Source organism: Salvelinus alpinus, chromosome 39 (assembly GCF_045679555.1).
Source record: "Salvelinus alpinus chromosome 39, SLU_Salpinus.1, whole genome shotgun sequence".
In the NCBI taxonomy this organism is placed as follows: Eukaryota; Metazoa; Chordata; class Actinopteri; order Salmoniformes; family Salmonidae; genus Salvelinus; species Salvelinus alpinus.
In genome coordinates, this window is record NC_092124.1 from 843,312 (window position 1) to 866,970 (window position 23,659).

The window sequence follows — 23,659 nt, forward strand, 5'->3', positions numbered from 1 at the left end:
TGTTTAGTCTACACCTGTTGTTATACGAGGCATGCGACAAATAACATTTGATTTGATTTGCCTTAGCAACATTTTATATTACAGTGCGTAGGCATCATTCTATGGTAACTATAAGGCAATAACCTATGTGAATGCCTTGTACCAGGTGTGTACGCACAGCTAGTTGTAGAATAGACCTACTGCTCTAGTAGGTCGTCCCACAACTTTTTTTCCCAAAGTACTCCAACTGCATAATGTGCTAGTGGTAGCTAAAGACTTTATGCTACAATGCTATTATAACTGTATAACTTGTGTGTAAGTAGAGTGTGTCAGTACAGCGTAATAACTTTACTGTTACTGTACGTACGTTGTTCCTCTTACACTTTCTGTTAGGTTTGGATTAGGCTTATGTGATTTAGAGTGCAGAAGGACACCCCCTCATATCCCGCCCCCTCTGTGTCCCAGCCAACAGGTGGACCGCGTCTTGGGGCAGAACGACAGGCTTCGGTCGGACATGTTCGGGGAATTGCTGCAGGCGGCAAGCACCATCGGTGACCTACGGAACTGTCCGGTATGTTGCTCATTTTCATTATGAACCACAGTTTGATGTCTAATATCCAATGTGATGTATTTGGTTTTGATAGACATGTTGCCATGCTGTTATCTATGCAGCCAGAAAGTTGGTGCTGAACAATGTGACTGCAACGTGCCGTCATCCCAGCTTCTAGCAGTACATGACTCCAATGGATTTTTTATGTAATCTATGACCAAAATAGTCCAGACCCATTTATTTATTTATTTTAATTATCCAGAACTCCTCGTCCATAACTCTGTTAGTCAATTACTGTTGGTCAGGTCATGTAGTGGACGGGGATTGTGCTTTCTGAACTGTGGAAGTCCGTTACTGTAGCAATGTTCATGATGTTATTTGTTTATAAATCACTGTCATCTTCTGAATACAGAAAGGATCTAGCGATGAATGGATTCCACCAGCTATTCTAACAGTATCAAAAAATTCTGTGGTTGATTAACTATAGGACACATCTTCACATAAATGTTACTCTGTAAATACTACAATACTGTTTTATTGAACTGAACCTTAAAACGTATGACCATCAGAACAATATATTATAGCTACTGTACCTGCAGTATCCCAAAGCAAGTGAATGCAGATCCAGACAGTATTTAATTCAAACCCGCATCGAGCTGATTTCTACTCTCTGTATTCTGCTGTGTGACATGATGATGGAACAGGCCTGAAGGAGAGGCAGCCAGACTAGTGTTAGGGATATAAATAGCAGTTAAGGCTTATCCACTGTTGCTCTCTCATCTCGATTGGCTAGCACCGGTCTACCACTTCAATGTGCGTCAGCCCTGGTGCAAGTGCTTTGTTCCATTAACCCTTTCTACTGTTCCTGGATGAAAAAATCTAAATCTAAAAAATTAAATATCTTTAAGATAGATATTAAAGATATTTTTGTATTTTATGTAATGAAAGTTGTATTACATTTTTCATATTAACAACATTAAGAATAACTAACAACGTGTAAATAATAATTATAAAGGATTAGTAAATAGTTTATTAATCATTATAAACTGGGTGGTTCGAGCCCTGAGTGCTGACAGCCATGGTATATCAGACTGTATACCACGGGTATGACAAAACATTTATTTTTACAGCTCTAATTACGTTGGTAACCAGTTTATAATAGCAATAAGGCACCTCGGGGGTTGGTGATGTATGGCCAATGTACCACGGCTAAGGGCTGTTTCCAGGCACTCCACGTTGTCTTGCTCGGACATGTACTGTCAACTATGGGACCTTATACAGACAGGTGTGTGCCTTTCAAAATCATGTCCAATCAATTGAATTTACCACAGGTAGACTCAAATCAAGTTGTAGAAACATCTCAAGGGTGATCAATGGAAACAGGATGCACCTGAGCTCAATTTGAATCTCATAGCGAAGGGTCTGAATACTTATGTAAATAAGGTATTTCTGTTTTTTATTTTTTATAAATTTACAAACATTTCTAAACTTGTTTTTGCTTTGTCATTATGAGGTATTGTGTGTAAATTGCTGAGGATTTGTATTTATTTAATCAATTTTAGAATGAGGCTGTAACGTAACAAATTGTGGGAAAAGTCAAGGGCGGTGAATACTTTCCGAAGGCACTGTATGTGCATATATTAGCATTTTCATTATTTTTCTCAGCATGAAAGGTACACATCACACTATTACAACAGTTTGACTGTTTTCGAATACAATGTTCAATATATTTTCTTAAGGATCCTCTGTGTTGTGTGCTTATTGTTTAACCATTGATATATTCTATGGGCTATTTTGAGACCTTTAGGAGGTACTGCTGGAATATCTACCAATGGCATATCCTGTGATAAATTACACTGGTCACTCAAAACATTTACAAGATATATATAGCCCACACTTTAGATGAGGCCACACAAAAATACTTAACTAATGATTAGTAAATGGTTTATAAGGACTTATATTAAACATCTTATACATCATTATTAAATACTTTAGAAGATGTCCATAAATGTATGAATCACGAGGTTACTAACATTTACAAATGTGGGAGTAATCATTAATAAATGAATGAACTATTCACTAATCCATTATAAATGCTTTATTACGTGGAGTTATTATAAAGTGCTACCATAGTCCTGTATATATTATAGTTTATGATTCCTATATGATGCAACATGTTTCATGGCAAAGTTGACACGGTTTCTGGAATAAAATACATAGATTTATATATAGATCTCTGCTTTTAATTATCTCTCCTGGATGATAGTTTCTCATCGTCTTTGCAGAGCAACTGTGGCCAGAGCATCAAGATCCGTCGGGTTCTCCTGAACCGCCCAGAGATCGTCACCATTGGCTTTGTGTGGGACGCAGAGCAGTCTGACCTTACAGAGGACGTGGTGAGGTCACTGGGTCCACATCTCAACCTCTCGGGGGTAAGAGTTAAAGATGCACCGTGGAAGTTTAGTCGCTAATTGTTTACCTCAAATTTGGCTTGAGGGTTGACTGTATGGTTCATATACATGATTATGTAATATTAATCCATTTATTTTAATAATAATACTACAGAGTAAGATAATAATAATAATAACTATATATACAGTGGGGAGAACAAGTATTTGATACACTGCCGATTTTGCAGGTTTTCCTACTTACAAAGCATGTAGAGGTCTGTAATTTTTATCATCGGTACACTTCAACTGTGAGAGACGGAATCTAAAACAAAAATCCTGAAAATCACATTGTATGATTTTTAAGTAATTAATTTGCATTTTATTGCATGACATAAGTATTTGATACATCAGAAAAGCAGAACTTAATATTTGGTACAGAAACCTTTGTTTGCAATTACAGAGATCATACGTTTCCTGTAGTTCTTGACCAGGTTTGCACACACTGCAGCAGGGATTTTGGCCCACTCCTCCATACAGACCTTCTCCAGATCCTTCAGGTTTCGGGGCTGTCGCTGGGCAATACGGACTTTCAGCTCCCTCCAAAGATTTTCTATTGGGTTCAGGTCTGGAGACTGGCTAGGCCACTCCAGGACCTTGAGATGCTTCTTACGGAGCCACTCCTTAGTTGCCCTGGCTGTGTGTTTCGGGTCGTTGTCATGCTGGAAGACCCAGCCACGACCCATCTACAATGCTCTTACTGAGGGAAGGAGGTTGTTGGCCAAGATCTCGCGATACATTGCCCCATCCATCCTCCCCTCAATACGGTGCAGTCGTCCTGTCCCCTTTGCAGAAAAGTATCCCCAAAGAATGATGTTTCCACCTCCATGCTTCACGGTTGGGATGGTGTTCTTGGGGTTGTACTCATCCTTCTTTTTCCTCCAAACACGGCGAGTGGAGTTTAGACCAAAAAGCTCTATTTTTGTCTCATCAGATCACATGACCTTCTCCCATTCCTCCTCTGGATCATCCAGATGGTCATTGGCAAACTTCAGACGGGCCTGGACATGCGCTGGCTTGAGCAGGGGGACCTTGCGTGCGCTGCAGGATTTTAATCCATGACGGCGTAGTGTGTTACTAATGGTTTTCTTTGAGACTGTGGTCCCAGCTCTCTTCAGGTCATTGACCAGGTCCTGCCGTGTAGTTCTGGGCTGATCCCTCACCTTCCTCATGATCATTGATGCCCCACGAGGTGAGATCTTGCATGGAGCCCCAGACCGAGGGTGATTGACCGTCATCTTGAACTTCTTCCATTTTCTAATAATTGCGCCAACAGTTGTTGCCTTCTCACCAAGCTGCTTGCCTATTGTCCTGTAGCCCATCCCAGCCTTGTGCAGGTCTACAATTGTATCCCTGATGTCCTTACACAGCTCTCTGGTCTTGGCTATTGTGGAGAGGTTGAAGTCTGTTTGATTGAATGTGTGGACAGGTGTCTTTTATACAGGTAACGAGTTCAAACAAGTGCAGTTAATACAGGTAATGAGTGGAGAACAGGAGGGCTTCTTAAAGAAAAACTAACAGGTCTGTGAGAGCCGGAATTCTTACTGGTTGGTAGGTGATCAAATACTTATGTCATGCAATAAAATGCAAATTAATTACTTAAAAATCATACAATGTGATTTTCAGGATTTTTGTTTTAGATTCCGTCTCTCACAGTTGAAGTGTACCTATGATAAAAATTACAGACCTCTACATGCTTTGTAAGTAGGAAAACCTGCAAAATCGGCAGTGTATCAAATACTTGTTCTCCCCACTGTATATATATATATACCATTTAGCAGACTTTTATCCAAAGCAACTTAGTCATGCGGCACACATTTTTGTATGGGTGGCCCCATTGCCAATCGAACCCACAAACCCTAGGCATTGCAAGCGCCATGATCTACCAACTGACCCACACAGCACCCCAATCCCATTCAATCACACTGTCCTTCATTTTAGAATATTTTTTACTCTTACATGGGTGTCCAATTATGTAATTTCTGCACAGAATTGTATCCCATTTAGTGGACCCTTTTGGTTTTAAACGCACCCCCAGAGGCAAATCTTCAGTATACATGATACAGTATATACAGTTTCATCTGTAAGATTTGCTGTTTCTCATTTTAACCGCTAACATAAAGTAGCTACGCCTCCATTTTGAGGAAAACAACTTAAAAATGAAGATCGTATCATGAAAGAAAACAAAAAACACTAAATCAAATGTTTGCATGTATGTGAGATATTACAAAATATGATAACAAGATATAAACAAATCAGGAAAAGCTGACAGCACTACAATGTTGTTAGTACAGTTATTACTGTGTAATTACATGAATAGTGGAACTTTAGGCGTAGTGTTGAAACAGGTTTAACAGATGTAAGTTAGATGTTACAATGCTATAACATATACACGATAATTACACTGACTGCACCTGCCTATGTAAGTACCATGTAAATACATACTGTAGGTATTAAGGACGCTTATTGTAAAACGTGCCCTTGATATTATTCGTAAATCCTTGAATTTATTCATGCCACAATCAGGTATAACAATTGTTAGTAGTATGTAGCAATATGTAATTGTAATTACACTGTACCTGCCTTTGTAACTACCATTTAAATGCATAGTTATTAGGGCACATATTGTGAAGTATGATCAAAGAACACAATTCTGAACACACATTTCAAATGTGAAATGGCTCACACACAAAGAGACAACATGATTGTCCAATGATTATGTTCACATTCCAGTCTGAATAAATCCTATCCAGGTCGTGTGAGATCTGGCAGGCGTCTGTAAAGTAGCCAGACTGGATAGCTTGTATTAGGTTTGCTTGAGTATTAACCAAGTGTCAATGTTGGTTGAAGATTCCTGTCCTAATTGATCATCGGTATGCCATCTTTCATATATGTCTTATTTCATGTATGTCATATTTCAGCTGTTCAACCGGGTCACTGATGAGAACGCCAAAAGGAGTGAGTTACAGCTCGTGGGAATGATTTGTTTCTCCAGCAAACATTACTCTGCGTTCGCTTATCACACCAAGTCCTCAAAATGGGTCTTCTTTGATGACGCCACCGTGAAAGAGGTGAGTGTTCAAATGAATGTGTTGGTGTCTGTTTCAAATGAATTGAGAAAAATGCCCCTAATATCTCATAGATGATCTATTTGTGCAGATGTTGCAAGAGTCATGTCAAAACTTTGAAAACCACCTCAAAAGTGTTCTCATGTGGAGATAAGTCCCAGGCCATCAATTCAGTAGATCCAGCCACATCAAATGAATCGTTAAGGACCAAATTAAGGACCAAATCATTTCCAGATCTTATTCGGTGCTTATCTTTTCCATTCATTTGGTGTTGGCATACAGATAGATTGCCACAATCCAAGGCGTGGGATTCACCTTGATGTTAGACTACATATTAGTTTCAAAAACATCTGGTAAATGTTGATTTTGGAGTGTAATGTTCCTTTAACATTGCCGACCGGTAAACATAATCTGTGTTTAATGAATAAAAGAAAGTAGGTTATTATTACTCTTTTGACAGTAGCCGTAAAAGCAATGCTTTCCTTTTAACAGCTGGGCTATCCTTTGATCTATCCTTGGGATCCTGAGTGGCGCACTGCATCACAGTGCTAGAGGCGTCACTATAGACCCGGGTTCAATCCCGGGCTGTATTAAGACCGGCCGTGATCGGGAGTCCCATAGGGACTCGTCGTCTGGGTTAGGGAGGGTTTGGCTGGGTAGGCCGTCATTGTAAATAAGAATTTGTTCTTAACTGACATGCCTTGTTAAATAAAAACAAAACATTTTAAAAGCTCAGCAATCAACTAAAGGCTCTCCTAAGACTTTCCATTGTTAAGCTGACAGTTAAGCAAGGTCTATGCCTCACCATCAAAAACACGACACTGGACCATGTTTCATCTGGAATCACCACACACGGAGAAAGACACAGCAAATTCTCTGTACTTCACATTATATGAAGAAAATAAAAACGTCAACATACTAGTTGCTACTCTTTAGCGTTCAGTCGCAAACATGTCAGTCACACATTAAAACATTCTTTTCACTTTTACGTTCTTTTTATGTTCTTCTTAGATCGGATCCAAGTGGAAAGACGTGGCCTCTAAATGCATCCGGGGACATTTCCAGCCACTGCTCCTGTTCTACACTAACCTAGAGGGGACCCCAGTCTCCAGCGATGACGCGCCCAGACAAACGATTATGTGTCCCCGCTTCAAGGCTCACGTCAACGGGGAAGTGCCAGGTAAGACGAAACCTTAACGGTTGGTTTACATGTGTGTCACAATGAGTCGTCACAAAAACAGTTGGTTTTTAGCTGCTACACTGGACTCGATACTTTTGCCATCGTGAGCAGAGAGAGAGCCACTTTATAAAGAGTTTTTGGCCGTGTGCCGCACTTCAAATTCTTGAAAATAGAACTAGAGCATAATTTGATGCAACGTTTTGTAGGTTCTAGGTTATATTGAAATTAATGAGAGTGTCTCACGTTCAGCCAAAATGTAAGTTTCCAGTGTAGCAGACCTTTATGGGAGGTGTGGGGCGTGGTAGGTGAAGGGTCGTTAAACATTCACTTAACTTTTTGGTCACTACCACCTGGTGCAAAAATGTTGGTAACACTTTACTTAAGGCATTTAGGTAGAATGCATTATGATGAGATCATAAGGCATTGTAAGACTTTCCTGTGGCTAGCTCAGTGTCTTTCCTCAATGGCCTTGCCCATACACAAGGTTCTATCTAGATCACACATCCAACAACCACAACGTCAGCCACAATACATTTTCCCTGAAATATTGTAGCTGTGGAAAGAGAATATGTACTATTCTGCTTCCACTTCATGCGTAATACAGAGGCCTACAGTAACTAACACTGTCATCGCTTTGAGAGAAAAAAACATCCTATCAATGTGATGGCGCCTGGCATTGTTTTTAAAAGCACTCCCCAGGCGGAGCGATGGGGATTGTCCGCCCTTGTCGTGTGCAGAGTTGAACTTGATACGAGGACGAAAATCTGTGGCATGCAGATTTCCGCCGGCCTCCCTGCCTAATCCCTGCTCTCCCTGCTATCCCTGCTCAAGTGCGCTTGGTAGCTTTCACTCCCTCCCGTGATCTCCCATCCCGCGTTTGTTCCCATTCTAATATGCGCTTGCTTTCGGAAATGGTGCCCTGCTCTTTGAAACGGACCGTTTAGCCTGGGCGTCGTATCCGGTCACCTCTTTTGGAATGGGATTTGATTTGATTTGCATTTTTACGTGGATAAGCGTAAGTAATTCAAGTGTTGTGTTGCGTTATTGTTTGATGTAGATTATTGGTTTATATAACGACGGATATTTGTGAGGATGCTTTCGGGCAGTATTGGCCGGATTATCGATGCTATTGATATTTTTTTTTTTTGGCATCGTTAACCTGCCTTAGCAGTGCTCTTGTCTGAGAATGACCTTTTCCCAATTTGGAGATTGTCTGGTCAGAAAAACGTAAATTGTGGGCTCGCCACAGATTACATAAATACTTGTTTCATGTTGAAATCCAATCGAATATAAATACACTGTTACCATGCCATATTTGGCAGATTTTGTAAAGTAAAAAAAGAGTGCCATTTTCAATCATATTGCTGCACCTGTGACCAAGTAAAGCAAAAATAATTTACCTAATTGTGAATGTGGGTTGATTCCAAAAGCAAGAAAATAATTCCAATAGGAATCAGATATTAGTTTGGACCTTACAAGAAAGCATTTTGAGGGCCTGATGTGGCTCCAGATCCATGGGAGCATCCACCGTATTCTTTGCACCAGTCTTTTCCTTTTAAATCCGTTAAGGCAAGTGAAAATGTGTACACACAAAGCAGCAGGGTAGAGAATTGGTACGCAACATGGGCTGGCTAGATGCTACCAAAAATGGAGTAAACTAATGCCAGTTGCTGTGTTAGTGAGGCAGAACACCTTGGCAACGATAGACACAGGTTTGTGACAGGCCAACTACTGACCTGGGTCATGTGACATAGAAAAACAACCAAAGGAGCAGACAACACTTGTGGAAAAAGTGCAACTTTATTATAATGTTTTTTAAAATGCATTGTCCAATGTTGCGTTTTAGGTTACAGCAGCTGTGGCCAGCTCTCCTCCTGTGCAGTTGGCCACCACTGCATGATTTTATTCTAGTCTTACTTTAACATACTTTATTCTGCTAACTGTTGAGAAAGTCAATCAGCTGGGTTAGTGTAGGGCTGGAACAAAGGCCTTCATACACATAGGTTGCGTTCCAGACCAACTGCATTGCAGATGTTGCATTACAACAACAAATGTGTCACGCCCCCTGACCTTAGTATTCTATGTTTTCTGTATTATTTTGGTCAGGTCAGGGTGTGACGAGGGTGGGTATGCTTGTGGGTCTTGTCTAGGGTTTTTGTAGATCTAGGGTTTTTTGTAAGTCTAGGTAATTGTAGGTCTATGGTGACCTGAATTGGTCCCAATCAGAGGCAGCTGTTTATCGTTGTCTCTGATTGGGGATCCTATTTCGGTTGCCATTTTCCCTTTTGGTTTGGTGGGAACCACACCCGGCCAAACACAAAGAAATACAAATCATAGAACCTAGAATACCCACCCCAACTGTCACGCCCTGACCTTAGAGATCCTTTTTATGTCTCTATTTTGGTTTGGTCAGGGCGTGAGTTGGGGTGGGTATTCTAGGTTCTATGATTTGTATTTCTTTGTGTTTGGCCGGGTGTGGTTCTCAATCAGAGGCAGCTGTCTATCGTTGTTTCTGATTGAGAACCATACTTAGGTAGCCCTTTTTTCCACCTGCCTTTGTGGGAAGTTGACTTTGTTTAGGGCACATAGCATGTAGCTTCACGGTTTGTTTTGTATTGTTTATTGTTTTGTTCGGCGTCTTTTTCAAATAAAGAGAAAATGTACGCTCACCACGCTGCTCCTTGGTCCTCTTCTTTTAACGGCCATGACAAAATGGTTGTGTGCCACGTCATTGACCGTGCAGTTAAGCATCAGATTGCTATATCATATGATGTGGATAGCTGACATTTTTATTTTTTATAATGTTATTTCACCTTTATTTAACCAGGTAGGCTAGTTGAGAACAAGTTCTCATTTGCAACTGCGACCTGGCCAAGATAAAGCATAGCAATTCGACACACAACAACAGAGTTACACATGGAATAAACAAAACATACAGTCAATAATACAGTAGAAAAATAATTCTATATAGAATGTGAGCAAATGAGGTGAGATAAGGGAGGTAAAGGCAAAAAAAAAGGCCATGGTGGTGAGGTAAATTCAATATAGCAAGTAAAACACTGGAATGGTAGATTTGCAGTGGAAGAATGTGCAAAGTAGAAATAATGGGGTGCAAAGGAGCAAAATAAATAAAATACAGTAGGGGAAGATGTAGTTGTTTGGGCTAAATTATAGATAGGCTATGTGCAGTAATCTGTGAGCTGCTCTGGCAGCTGGTGCTTAAAGCTAGTGAAAAAAAAGCATGTTAAACACCCATCCAAGCGTTCTGAGATCTGGCATGCATCTGAAATGTAGTCAGCCTGGAACGTGACCATTAGCTCCCACCTCATCTCACTGAATGCCTGTCTGATGTTCTGCTTCTGCAGCAGGGATGATGAAGTTGGATGCCGTCCGGGAGAATGCAGGCCCATTCCGCTCCAACCAGGGGCCCTATAAACAGATGCTACTTCCACCCTCCACCTCAGGCTACAAAAGAGGTAAGATCTGGGTTGAGGCCAGTAGGCACAGAACAGTAGAAAATGTTTTGAAGCATAATGAACCTCATTTTCGTTTTCCATTTCAAAACGTTGTACTTCGGGGTGCTCTGCAGAACATGACCCAGACTTGGATTTTGGCAGAGGAAGACAACTAAGATGTAAAAAAATACCTCAAAACATAAGTGGTGTTAAACCTTTTTTGTGTTATATTCAATGATTTTAAATTCATTGTATCCACATCGTGTGGTTGAATTGTGTTTTTTAAATTGTAAAATATATCAAATCAAATAAGCATGTGTTATCCCAATCCTGATATCCATAGTGAAAGGCCCACCTTGTAGTCCCAACAAATTCCGGGTTCCTTCCAAGGAGACTTCCCAGAGGGTTGTAGAGGGGATAAAGAAGGAGGCCGAAAGAGGCCGTCGAAAAGCAGATCCACACAAAGGTAACGTGCACTACAGTGATTGCTATACTCATAAGGTAACATTTTACTGTACTTTGAGTGCTGATGACATGCGTAAGAACCAGTATATTGTGTCCATACTCTTTTTGTCAAAACTTGCACAAAAATTGAAATGACTATTCATTCAATCAGAGGCAGTTACTTGTCACTGACTACCACAAACGTAATCTTGTGTGTGATGAGTGAACTATTCAACCCACCAGTGCTACAACCAAAATCAATGTATACTTAACTGTGTTAACCTGATTGTAGATTATTAAGATACAAGGGTTTTGTCCTCAAGATTGGTTGGATGATTTTTCACACTGTTTATAGACACAAATAGTATTGACTATAATGTGATATCAAATCAAATGTATTTATATAGCCCTTCTTACATCAGCTGATATCTCAAAGTGCTGTACAGAAACCCAGCCTAAAACCCCAAACAGCAAGCAATGCAGGTGTAGAAGCACGGTGGCTAGGAAAAACTCCCTAGAAAGGCCAAAACCTAGGAAGAAACCTAGAGAGGAACCAAGCTATGAGGGGTGGCCGGTCCTCTTCTGGCTGCGCCGGGTGGAGAAGATAACAGAACATGGCCAAGATGTTCAAAAGTTCATAAATGACCAGCATGGTCAAATAATAATAATCACAGTAGTGGTAGAGGGTGCAACAGGTCAGCACCTCAGGAGTAAATGTCAGTTGGCTTTTCATAGCCGATCATTGAGAGTATCTCTACCGCTCCTGCTGTCTCTAGAGAGTTGAAAACAGCAGGTCTGGGACAGGTAGCACGTCCGGTGAACAGGTCAGGGTTCCATAGCCGCAGGCAGAACAGTTGAAACTGGAGCAGTAGCACGGCCAAGTGGACTGGGGACAGCAAGGAGTCATCATGCCAGGTAATCCTGAGGCATGGTCCTAGCGCTCAGGTGCCCCGAGAGAGAGAAAGAGAGAATTGGAGAGAGCATACTTAAATTCACACAGGACACTGGAGAAATACTCCAGATATAACAGACTGACCCTAGCCCCCCGACACATAAACTACTGCAGCATAAATACTGGAGGCTGAGACAGGAGGGGTCAGGAGACACTGTGACCCCATCCGATGATACCCCCGGACAGGGCCAAACAGGCAGGATATAACCCCACCCACTTTGCCAAAGCACAGCCCCCACACCAATAGAGGGATATCTTCAACCACCAACTTACCATCCTGAGACAAGGCCGAGTATAGCCCACAAAGATCTCCGCCACGGCACAATCCAAGGGGGGGCGCCAACCCAGACAGGAAGACCACGTCAGTGACTCAACCCACTCAAGTGACGCACCCCTCCTAGGGACAGAATGGAAGAGCACCAGTAAGCCAGTGACTCGGCCCCTGTAATAGGGTTAGAGGCAGAGAATCCTAGTGGAGAGAGGGGAACCGGCTAGGCAGAGACAGCAAGGGCGGTTCGTTGCTCCAGTGCCTTTCTGTTCACCTTCACAATCCTGGGCCAGACTACACTCATTCATAGGACATACTGAAGAGATGAGTCTTCAATAAAGACTTAAAGGTTGAGACCGAGTCTGCGTCTCTCACATGGGTAGGCAGACCATTCCATAAAAATGGAGCTCTATAGGAGAAAGCCCTGCCTCCAGCTGTTTGCTTAGAAATTCTAGGGACAATTAGGAGGCCTGCGTCTTGTAACCGTAGCGTACGTGTAGGTATGTACGGCAGGACCAAATCGGAAAGATAGGTAGGAGCAAGCCCATGTAATGCTTTGTAGGTTAGCAGTAAAACCTTGAAATCAGCCCTTGATGTGATGCGGTGCACTTCCAATAGATTGCCTGAAGGGTCACTTGGATAATGTTTTGGTGCATTGTTTTTTAGATGTGGCCCCAAACCAAAGGGCAAACTAAGGGCAGCAATATGAAGTCAGGAAATGTTTTACAGGACTGGCCAATCTCCAATAAAATAGCATACCATCTGTCCGACACAGATAAAGTTGTCTCAGGGCAAATAGAACCATGCAAGATGGAAATAATTGGTTCCAGAGTGCTTCACCACTTTCAGTTTTTTTGTGTAGTTCTAATCCTAATCGAGCCATTCATTGTTCATGCAACATTTATCCAATCCTGAGAAATATATTTAAAAACCACCTAGATTAAGTTTATACGTAGATTGTAGGCCTAAATACATTTTACGATGCTACACATGTACAATATGCATGCTTGGCACACTAAAACAAAAATGCTGTTTCTTACATATGTAGAATCGTAATTTGATCACCCTGTTGCAGGAGAACTTTCGAGCAATCTAGGAAAATGTAAATGTGTAGTGTATTTGAGGTTTAGAATTTCTAAAGTTAATGTATCATTTCTAAAGTTAAAGCTAATGTATCAACCCCTACAAAAATGTCCATTAATTATAATCCATATAATAATTCACATTTCATGTTGCTGTAGGATTATTGTTCTGCTGTAGCAAACTGGCACACATTAAGATCCTACATCTGTATGTCACTTCCTGTTTAGATATGGTCTATGCAAGATCCCCTTCTGAGGACGGGCTGAGGCAGCACGCTGACCAGAGGTTGCGAGGCGGCAGTGGAGCCCGGGCTGACAAGTTGTCCTCCTCCCACCAGAGCAGAGCTTCCCAGGACCCACACTCTCAATCCGGTGCCCTTGGCGGACACAGTTGGAGACAGGAAACCTCCCCTGGTCGCCAAGAACAGGACGGCAGCCAGGACGCGTGGGATAAGGGCAGCAGGTCAGGAGCGGGCAGTAACAAAGCCAAGCCCTCCTGGAGGCCCATCCGGGAAGTTCTGAATGTGGACAGCGTCTTGAATGACCTTGAACGGCGACAACAACAGCAGCACTATGTCGGCGGTGGTAGCCCCCGGCTCGCTAAACCCTTCTGTCAGGAGATCCCGCACGCCAGCGAACAGGACAACCGGGACTGGGATAAAGAGCGGAACAGGGATAAAGAGCGGGAACGGGACCGTCTCAGGATGAGGGAAGAGTGCAAGCAGCAGAAGTGCTTGATGACGATTTACGAGGACGAGCAGCGGCAAGAGACAGGGAGCCACAGCTCCCTAGAATCGGAGGGCAGGGCAAGTGGGCACGGCGACCGGGGCGGTGGAGGGGGTGGAAGCAGTGGGAATAGGGCCAAGGGCGGGCCCAAAGCCCTGTTGCGCAGCGACACCTGGACCATCCAGAGGACTGAGTCGGGATACGAGAGCAGCGACCGGCTGAGCAGCGGCTCCACCAACCCTGACTCACCCGGGGTGGACAATTTTGCCGGGAAGGAGCAGCGGTTGACACCAGAGGTGCAGTCTCAGAGGTATGATGGCAGACTGGGGTTTAAACCCAGATCTAGAGACCGGGCTTTAGCCTGCTGAGCTAAAGTCTAGGAGCATAGATTTATGCCAGGTGTGCAGTCACAAAGGTGGACTTTGTTTACATTCAAATATTGTATTAAGTGACTGTAATGCACTGTTTGTTAAGTTTAATCGAGTTAATGTGTTGACACCTAATAAACTTGCCTTATATTTGTTTATATATATTTCTTGTCTTTTCAGGGGACCCATGTGTTTCCAGATAATAATACAATGAATTTAACACTTTAAATAAGGATAGTTGGATAGTTGTACCACAAGGATAGTTGTACCACAATGTCCATCATAAACGTAGTCTCTTGGGTGAAACACAACGATCTTACTCTCTGAAGTCCATTTTGGCAGAGTTGTTTCAGAGTTTAAATCTTCTTATTTTTCTTCAGCAGGGGTCAGCTTCACCCAAACAGGTGCGATTCAAAACCTGATGCGGTACACTCCCCTTTGCATCAAGGTAAGTGGATGTTCTGCGCTTTCGAGCGTGTGTGTTTAATATATAAGTTGTACAGATGTATGATCTTAATTTGATCACTCTTTTGTTGCTGAGAATTTTTCTGCACAGTGGGAAATGCAGATGGGCTTCATGATTCACTGAAAACATGCAATAATACATGGTTATATTAACAGTATTTCACTTTTCATGTAGCCTAATTTTGGCCGACTAATAGCCTAACCACTAATATAGCCTAACCACCGATCAAGCAACATTATTTTTGCTGCAACAATACTAGTCAATTAATATCCTACAGCTGTAGTACAGTATGTAGTGAAGGTTCATTGTTTGTAGTTTAAACTGAAACGGAGTCATGTTCTCTCTAAAGGACAGTTTGAAAATGTACTAGGGTGGGAGGGCTGCTCCAAAACGGGAGGGTTGTCTAACTTTTGTTTTGCTTTGGGGAGGGTTGTGTGTTTTTTTTATTGGGCAAAGGGGAGGGTAGTACATTTTTTCCCTGATTTACATTCACCATTTTGCAGCTTTTCATGTCTTCCATATTGTCAATTTCTCATCTGTTTGCATGTGCCCTCCCTATCTAGGTGTTTTGGCACTTCACTTATGCACCACGCTTTTCCACACGGGTACTACACCACACGTTAATATACCTATAGCTAGCACATTTGGTTCCTTGGAGGTTGGGGGAACATACGTTTTTGGTTTCCCATTGGTTCTTGGAACAAATCCATAAGTTTCCTGACTGGTAAATCTGAAAGTTTTATTCATGTTCAGAGAACGGAAGTTAATATTTAGTTTGGTGTCTTTCATGTGTGATTTCATGAAAGTTGGATTTTTATAGTAATTTATTTGAGTTTGGCGCTCTACTCTTGTTGTGAATCCAGCCAACATGTCTGATTTCAAAAAGGATTTACGGCGAAAGCACACCAAACGATTATTTTTCCAGCCAAAGAGAGGAGTAACAAAAAGCAGAAATAGAGATCAAATTAATCACTAACCTTTGATGATCTTCATCAGATGACACTCATAGGACTGCATGTTACACAATACATGTATGTTGTGTTCGGTAAAGTTCATATTTATATCCAAAAATCTGAGTTTAGGCGGGATGCTACTGTCTCACTTGGCCAAAAGCCAGAGAAAATGCCATATTCAAATAAATTACTATAAAAATCTAACTTTCATTAAATCACACATGAAACATACCAAATTAAAGCTACACTGGTTGTGAATCCAGCCAACATGTCAGAATTCAATAGGCTTTTCGGCGAATGCAAACGATGCTATTATCTGAGTTAGCACCATTGTAAACAAAGAGAGATAAGCCTTACCTTTGACGAGCTTCTGTTGTTGGCACTCCAATATGTCACAAATGGTCCTTTTGTTCGATTAATTCCGTCGATATATATCCAAAATGTCCATTTATTTGGCGCGTTTGATCCAGAAAAACACCGGTTCCAACTCGTGAAACATGACTACAAAATATCTCAAAGGTTACCTGTAAACTTTGCCAAAACATTTCAAACTACTTTTGTAATACAACTTTAGGTATTTTTTAACGTAAATAATCGATCAAATTGAAGACGGGATGATCTGTGTTCAATACAGGATTATTGTAGCATGCTTTCTGGTCACGCGCCTCTATCTAACAGTACACAACAAGTGACCCTGATTCAAAATGGCCGTACTTCTTCATTACACAAAGGAAAAACCCTCAACTAATTTCTAAAGACTGTTGACATCCAGTGGAAGTGGTAGGAACTGCAAGAAGGTCCCTTAGAAATCTGTATTCCCAATGAAAATCCATTGAAAAGAGAGTGACCTCAAAATAAATAATCTGAATGGTTTGTCCTCGGGGTTTCGCCTGCTAAATAAGTTCTGTTATACTCACAGACATGATTCAAACAGTTTTAGAAACTTCAGAGTGTTTTCTATCCAAATCTACTAACAATATGCATATCTTATCTTCTGGGGGTGAGTAGATGGCAGTTGAATTTGGGTATGCTTTTCATCCAAACGTGAAAATGCTGCCCCCTATCCTAGAGAAGTTAAACTAACTGTTTTAAAGTCACCATTGGCCTCATGGTGAAATCCCTGAACAGTGTCCTTCCTCTCCAGCAACTGAGTTAGGAAGGTCACCTGTATCTTTGTAGTGACTGGGTATATTTATACACCATCCAAAGTGTAATTAATAACGTCACCATCGTCATAGGGATATTCAAAGTCTGCTTGTTTTAATTTTTTACCCATCTGCCAATAGATGCTGTTCTTTGCAAGGCATTGGAAAACCTCCCTGGTCTTTGTGGTTGAATCTGTGTTTGAAATTCACTGCTCAACATACATTCTTTAAATGTATGTAGTTCTGTCCTTGAGCTGTTCTTGTCTATTGATGTGCAGTACAGTCGTGACCAAAAGTTTTGAGAATGACACAAATATTAATTTCCACAAAGTTTGCTACTTCACTGTCTTTAGATATTTTTGTCAGATGTTACTATGGAATACTGAAGTATAATTACAAGCATTTCATAAGTGTCAAAGGCTTTTATTGACAATTACATGAAGTTTTCAAGACCTCTGCAATCCGCCCTGGCATGCTGTCAATTAACTTATGGGCCACATCCTCACTGATGGCAGCCCGTTCTTGCATAATCAATGCTTGGAGTTTGTCAGAATTTGTGGGTTTTTGTTTGTCCACCCGCCTCTTGAGGATTGACCACAAGTTCTCAATGGGATTAAGGTCTGTGGAGTTTCCTGGCCATGGACCCAAAATCTCAATGTTTTGTTCCCCGTGCCACTTAGTTATGACTTTTGCCTTATGGCAAGGTGCTCCATCATGCTGGAAAAGGCATTGTTCGTCACCAAACTGTTCCTGGATGGTTGGGAGAAGTTGCTCTCGGAGGATGTGTTGGTACCATTCTTTATTCATGGCTGGGTTCTCAGGCAAAATTGTGAGTGAGCCCACTCCCTTGGCTGAGAAGCAACCCGACACATGAATGGTCTCAGGATGCTTTACTGTTGGCATGACACAGGACTGATGGTAGCGCTCACCTTGTCTTCTCCGGACAAGCTTTTTTCCAGATGCCCCAAACAATCGGAAAGGGGATTCATCAGAGAAAATGACTTTACCCCAGTCCTCAGCAGTCCAATCCCTGTACCTTTTGCAGAATATCAGTCTGTCCCTGATGTTTTTCCTGGAGAGAAGTGGCTTCTTTGCTGCCCTTCTTGACACCAGGCCATCCTCCAAAAGTCTTCGCCTCACTGTGCGTGCAGATGCACTCACACCTGCCTGCTGCCATTCCTGAGCAAGCTCTGTACAGGTGGGGCCCCAATCCCGCAGCTGAATCAACTTTAAGAGACGGTCCTGGCGCTTGCTGGACTTTCTTGGGCGCCCTGAAGCTTTCTTCACAACAATTGAACCGCTCTCCTTGAAGTTCTTGATGATCCGATAAATGGTTGATTTAGGTGCAATTTTACTGGCAGCAATATCCTTGCCTGTGAAGCCCTTTTTGTGCAAAGCAATGATGACGGCACGTGTTTCCTTGCAGGTAACCATGGTTGACAGAGGAAGAACAATGATTCTAAGCACCACCCTCCTTTTGAAGCTTCCAGTCTGTTATTCGAACTCAATCTGCATGACAGAGTGATCTCCAGCCTTGTCCTCATCAACAATCACTCACACCTGTGTTAACGAGAGAATCACTGACATGATGTCAGCTGGTCCTTTTGTGGCAGGGCTGAAGTACAGTGGAAATATTTTGGGGGGATTCAGTTAATTTGCATGGCAAAGAGGAACTTTGCAATTAATTGCAATTCATCTGATCACTCTTCATAACATTCTGGAGTATATGCAAATTGCCATCATACAAACTGAGGCAGCAGACTTTGTGAAAATTTATATTTGTGTCATTCTCAAAACTTTTGGCCACGACTGTACTCCAGGATAATGTTTCCTGCAGGTTTCCTCATGGTTCTATATGAAGTCATGTTTTTTCAGAACATTAAGACATTTTTCCTAAAAACCACAAGAAAATATTACTAACATTCAAAGAACGTTCTAAGAATGTCATTTAAAAATAGATACAGTGCCTTGAGAAAGTATTCACACCCCTTGACTGTATTATGTGTCATGTTTTGTGTGGACCCCAGGAAGAGTAGCTGCTGCTTTTGCAACAGCTAATAAAATAAAATCCCCCACCCCCCCCAAATTACCAAAAACTGAGGGACCTTACAATTATCTGTATGTGTGGGGTACAGAGATGAGGTAGTCGTTCAAAAATCATGTTAAACACTATGAATTGTTAATAAAATGTCTACTCCTGAACATATTTAGGCTTGCCATAATAGAGGGGTTGAATACTTATTGACTCAAGACATTTTAGCTTTGAAAATTTTATGAATTTGTAAACATTTCTAAAAACATAATTCCACTTGGACATTATGGGGTATTGTGTGTAGGCCTGTGACACACAATCTCAATTTAATCAATTTTAAATTCAGGCTGTAATACAACAACATTTTGAAAAAGTCCAGGGGTGTGAATATTTCTACTAATAGGGGTTGCAACAATTTCGGCGGATAATTTTAAAAGAGGGTCCAGATTGTCTAGCCCAGCTGATTTGTAAGGATCCAGCTTTTGCAGGAGAAGCGGCGGCGGCGGGGGGGGGGGGGGGGGGGTTGGGAAAGTTGCTGTTGGTAGGGGTAGCCAGGTCGAACGCATGGCCAACCGTAGAAAAAAGCTTATTGAAATTCTTGTTTGTAATTAGTGCTACAGGATGCAAATTTCTGTTTGAAAAAGCTAGCCTTAGCTTTCCTAACTGACTGTGTATATTGGTTCCTGACTTCCCTGAAAAGTTGCATATCGCCGGGGCTATTCAATGCTAATGCAGTACGCCACAGGATGTTTTTGTGCTGGTCAAGGACAGTCAAGTTTGGAGTGAACCAAGGGCTATATCTGTTCTTAGTTCTACATTTTTTGAACGATGCATGCTTATTTAAAATGGTGAGGAAGGCACTTTTAAAGAACAACCAGGCATCCTCTACTGACGCCATGAGGTCAATATCCTTCCAAGATACCCGGGCCAGGTCGATTAGAAAGGACTGCTCGCAGAAGTGTTTTAGGGAGCGTTTGACAGTGATGAGGGGTGGCCGTTTGACCACGGGCCCCTTACGGACGCAGGCAATGAGGCAGTGATCGGTGAGATCCTGGTTGAAGACAGCAGAGGTGTATTTAGAGGGCAGGTTGGTCAGGATGATATCTATGAGAGTGCCCAAGTTTACGGATTTAGGGTTGTACCTGGTAGGTTCCTTGATTAACAGCCATTCGATTAATATAAAGAGACATCTGTTACAAAACACACAAAGGTTTCATGACATTTGGAGATTGTCAAACCAAGCCTTCAATACTGAGTAGGGAGGGATGTATTTTCTGTTTTGTCGAGACTGACATACTCTTCTTGGTTGTGGTGTTGAAGACCTAAACCATGATGATAAGCGCTCGAAGTCGGTAATCAGTATGCGGTTATATGTTGCTTATTGGTTGTGTGTGGTGCATTGGCACAAGAAACCTGTTGATGGAAAATGAATTGCATATATTTTATATCATTATAAATATAGCATCAGCATGTGGAAAATACGATTTCCCCATAGCTGATCGTTGTCTGCAGCCAGCTCTGGTCATAGTGTAATGATACAGGCAGGGAGAGTGAGCTTGTGGTCGGCAAACCCTCAACTTCATGAAGTCGATATCCACGTTTATAAACACAGGGTTGCTACAGTTGTTGTTATTTATGGTGGTAATCATTATTTTTGATTTGAGGGGGAGGGTGTGTCATTTTTTTTTCTTCATATTTCAAACGGTCCCTAAAGAGTTCATAACACCAAATCTCTCAGAACACTTGAAAAATTGTGTTATTCTTACAAAGGTTTAGCGTTATACCTGCAAAATCATAGTAATAGTTCTAAATCAATACAATACATAATGTATCTTCTGTCTATTGTGATGTAAATGTTATACTTAATTTCCATCACACTATCATAGTTCAACCCTTGATAAAATGTTCAAACTGTATTATAAGATGAATTTGTATATACAGTGGGGAGAACAAGTATTTGATACACTGCCGATTTTGCAGGTTTTCCTACTTACAAAGCATGTAGAGGTCTGTAATTTTTATCATAGGTACACTTCAACTATGAGAGACGGAATCTAAAACAAAAATCCAGAAAATCACATTGTATGATTTTTAAGTAATTAATTTGCATTTTATTGCATGACATAAGTATTTGATACATCAGAAAAGCAGAACTTAATATTTGGTACAGAAACCTTTGTTTGCAATTACAGAGATCATACGTTTCCTGTAGGTCTTGACTAGGTTTGCACACACTGCAGCAGGGATTTTGGCCCACTCCTCCCTACAGATCTTCTCCAGATCCTTCAGGTTTCGGGGCTGTCGCTGGGCAATACGGACTTTCAGCTCCCTCCAAAGATTTTCTATTGGGTTCAGGTCTGGAGACTGGCTAGGCCACTCCAGGACCTTGAGATGCTTCTTACGGAGCCACTCCTTAGTTGCCATGGCTGTGTGCTTCGTGTCGTTGTCATGCTGGAAGACCCAGCCACGACCCATCTTCAATGCTCTTACTGAGGGAAGGAGGTTGTTGGCCAAGATCTCGCGATACATGGCCCCATCCATCCTCCCCTCAATACGGTGCAGTCGTCCTGTCCCCTTTGCAGAAAAGCATCCCCAAAGAATGATGTTTCCACCTCCATGCTTCACGGTTGGGATGGTGTTCTTGGGGTTGTACTCATACTTCTTCTTCCTCCAAACACGGCGAGTGGAGTTAGACCAAAAAGCTCTATTTTTGTCTCATCAGACCACATGACCTTCTCCCATTCCTCCTCTGGATCATCCAGATGGTCATTGGCAAACTTCAGACAGGCCTGGACATGCACTGGCTTAAGCAGGGGGACCTTGCGTGCGCTGCAGGATTTTAATCCATGACGGCGTAGTGTGTTACTAATGGTTTTCTTTGAGACTGTGGTCCCAGCTCTCTTCAGGTCATTGACCAGGTCCTGCCGTGTAGTTCTGGGCTGATCCCTCACCTTCCTCATGATCATTGATGCCCCACGAGGTGAAATCTTGCATGGAGCCCCAGACCGAGGGTGATTGACCGTCATCTTGAACTTCTTCCATTTTCTAATAATTGCGCCAACAGTTGTTTCATTCTCACCAAGCTGCTTGCCTATTGTCCTGTAGCCCATCCCAGCCTTGTGCAGGTCTACAATTTTATCCCTGATGTCCTTACACAGCTCTCTGGTCTTGGCCATTGTGGAGAGGTTGGAATCTGTTTGATTGTGTGTGGACAGGTGTCTTTTATACAGGTAACGAGTTCAAACAGGTGCAGTTAATACAGGTAATGAGTGGAGAACAGGAGGGCTTCTTAAAGAAAAACGAACAGGTCTGTGAGAGCCGGAATTCTTACTGGTTGGTAGGTGATCAAATACTTATGTCATGCAATAAAATGCAAATTAATTATTTAAAAATCATACAATGTGATTTTCTGGATTTTTGTTTTAGATTCCGTCTCACAGTTGAAGTGTACCTATGATAAAAATTACAGACCTCTACATGCTTTGTAAGTAGGAAAACCTGCAAAATCGGCAGTGTATCAAATACTTGTTCTCCCCACTGTACATCCGAGCAAAGACAAAATCCTCAGTGTTTTGAAAAGAGAGATACCAGTATTATCTTCCCCTCCCCCATACCAACGTTTCAGGGAAACATAGGCTTTAAAAAAGAAGGAAAAGCAGATTAAGGGACTGTTCATTTTGATCCCCTGACTTAATGGTGCTAGATTATGGCCAACTGAATATGGGGGCAATAGGCCCTAAACGCAAAGGACCTTTGTCATGACTGCAGAGCCCTGGTGAGTCATGCAAAATCAAGCCCTTCAAATCTCTTACGTTCTAATCTGCACAAGCTATTTAAAAAACATGACGATATCCGAGAAGAAAACGCTAAATAAACCTAGTGTGGAAATAGATTTTGAGCCGAGCTAACAAATGGCCTACCGTTGCTACTGTAAATAGCAGTACTGTAAGTGACACGTCAAAATCTATCAGACGTGTGTAGTACTGTAGGTCTCTGACTATTTTCCACACTGATAATGAGGGTAGGCAAAATATAAAAATACAGTAACATCCTGACTCAATGATTTGTTGTTGCCATGTTGAGAGGTCGATCTTATTAAACCTTGCCTAAGCTCGACCCTCTTGACTTTGTTTCCTAGAGGGAGTTTGTTGCGGTCTGCCTTGATAGCTAGATTCTAGACTTGTAGATTCTGTGCTCGCTACATCTTTTGACAGGATGCACAAGTCCTATGTGAGTTTGAGGGTAAAGATGACCTTCTATTCACATTTTATCCTATGTGTATTTGATGATAAATACGATATTCTATGCCATTGTATCTTATGTGTATTTGAGGGGCCAGAGTATGGCATTTTAGTCAAGTTTTATCCTATGTGTGTTCAGAGGCTAAAGAAGACATTTTTGTCACATAAAAAAAAAAAAATTTAAACACTGAATAAACGTACACAGAATGTCAATTTGGATTGTGCGCTGGTTGACTTTTGGTCTCTCCTGTTCACCCATTAAGCCCCTTCACATTCATTAATCTGACAGTAATCCCCAAATGC

At 41.7% G+C, this 23,659-nt stretch overlaps 1 protein-coding gene across 1 annotated transcript in view; it reads left to right on the forward strand.

The window, feature by feature from the left end:
* Nucleotides 1-23,659, forward strand: part of LOC139566831 (inactive ubiquitin carboxyl-terminal hydrolase 53-like) — a 47,910-nt gene that overhangs the window by 18,974 nt on the left and 5,277 nt on the right. Inside the window, exons 8-15 of the mRNA XM_071388148.1 lie at nucleotides 445-550; nucleotides 2,815-2,961; nucleotides 5,898-6,047; nucleotides 7,056-7,224; nucleotides 10,590-10,700; nucleotides 11,023-11,145; nucleotides 13,654-14,461; nucleotides 14,900-14,967. Coding sequence (XP_071244249.1) covers nucleotides 445-550; nucleotides 2,815-2,961; nucleotides 5,898-6,047; nucleotides 7,056-7,224; nucleotides 10,590-10,700; nucleotides 11,023-11,145; nucleotides 13,654-14,461; nucleotides 14,900-14,967 — 1,682 coding nt within the window. The remainder of the gene's footprint in view (nucleotides 1-444; nucleotides 551-2,814; nucleotides 2,962-5,897; nucleotides 6,048-7,055; nucleotides 7,225-10,589; nucleotides 10,701-11,022; nucleotides 11,146-13,653; nucleotides 14,462-14,899; nucleotides 14,968-23,659) is intronic.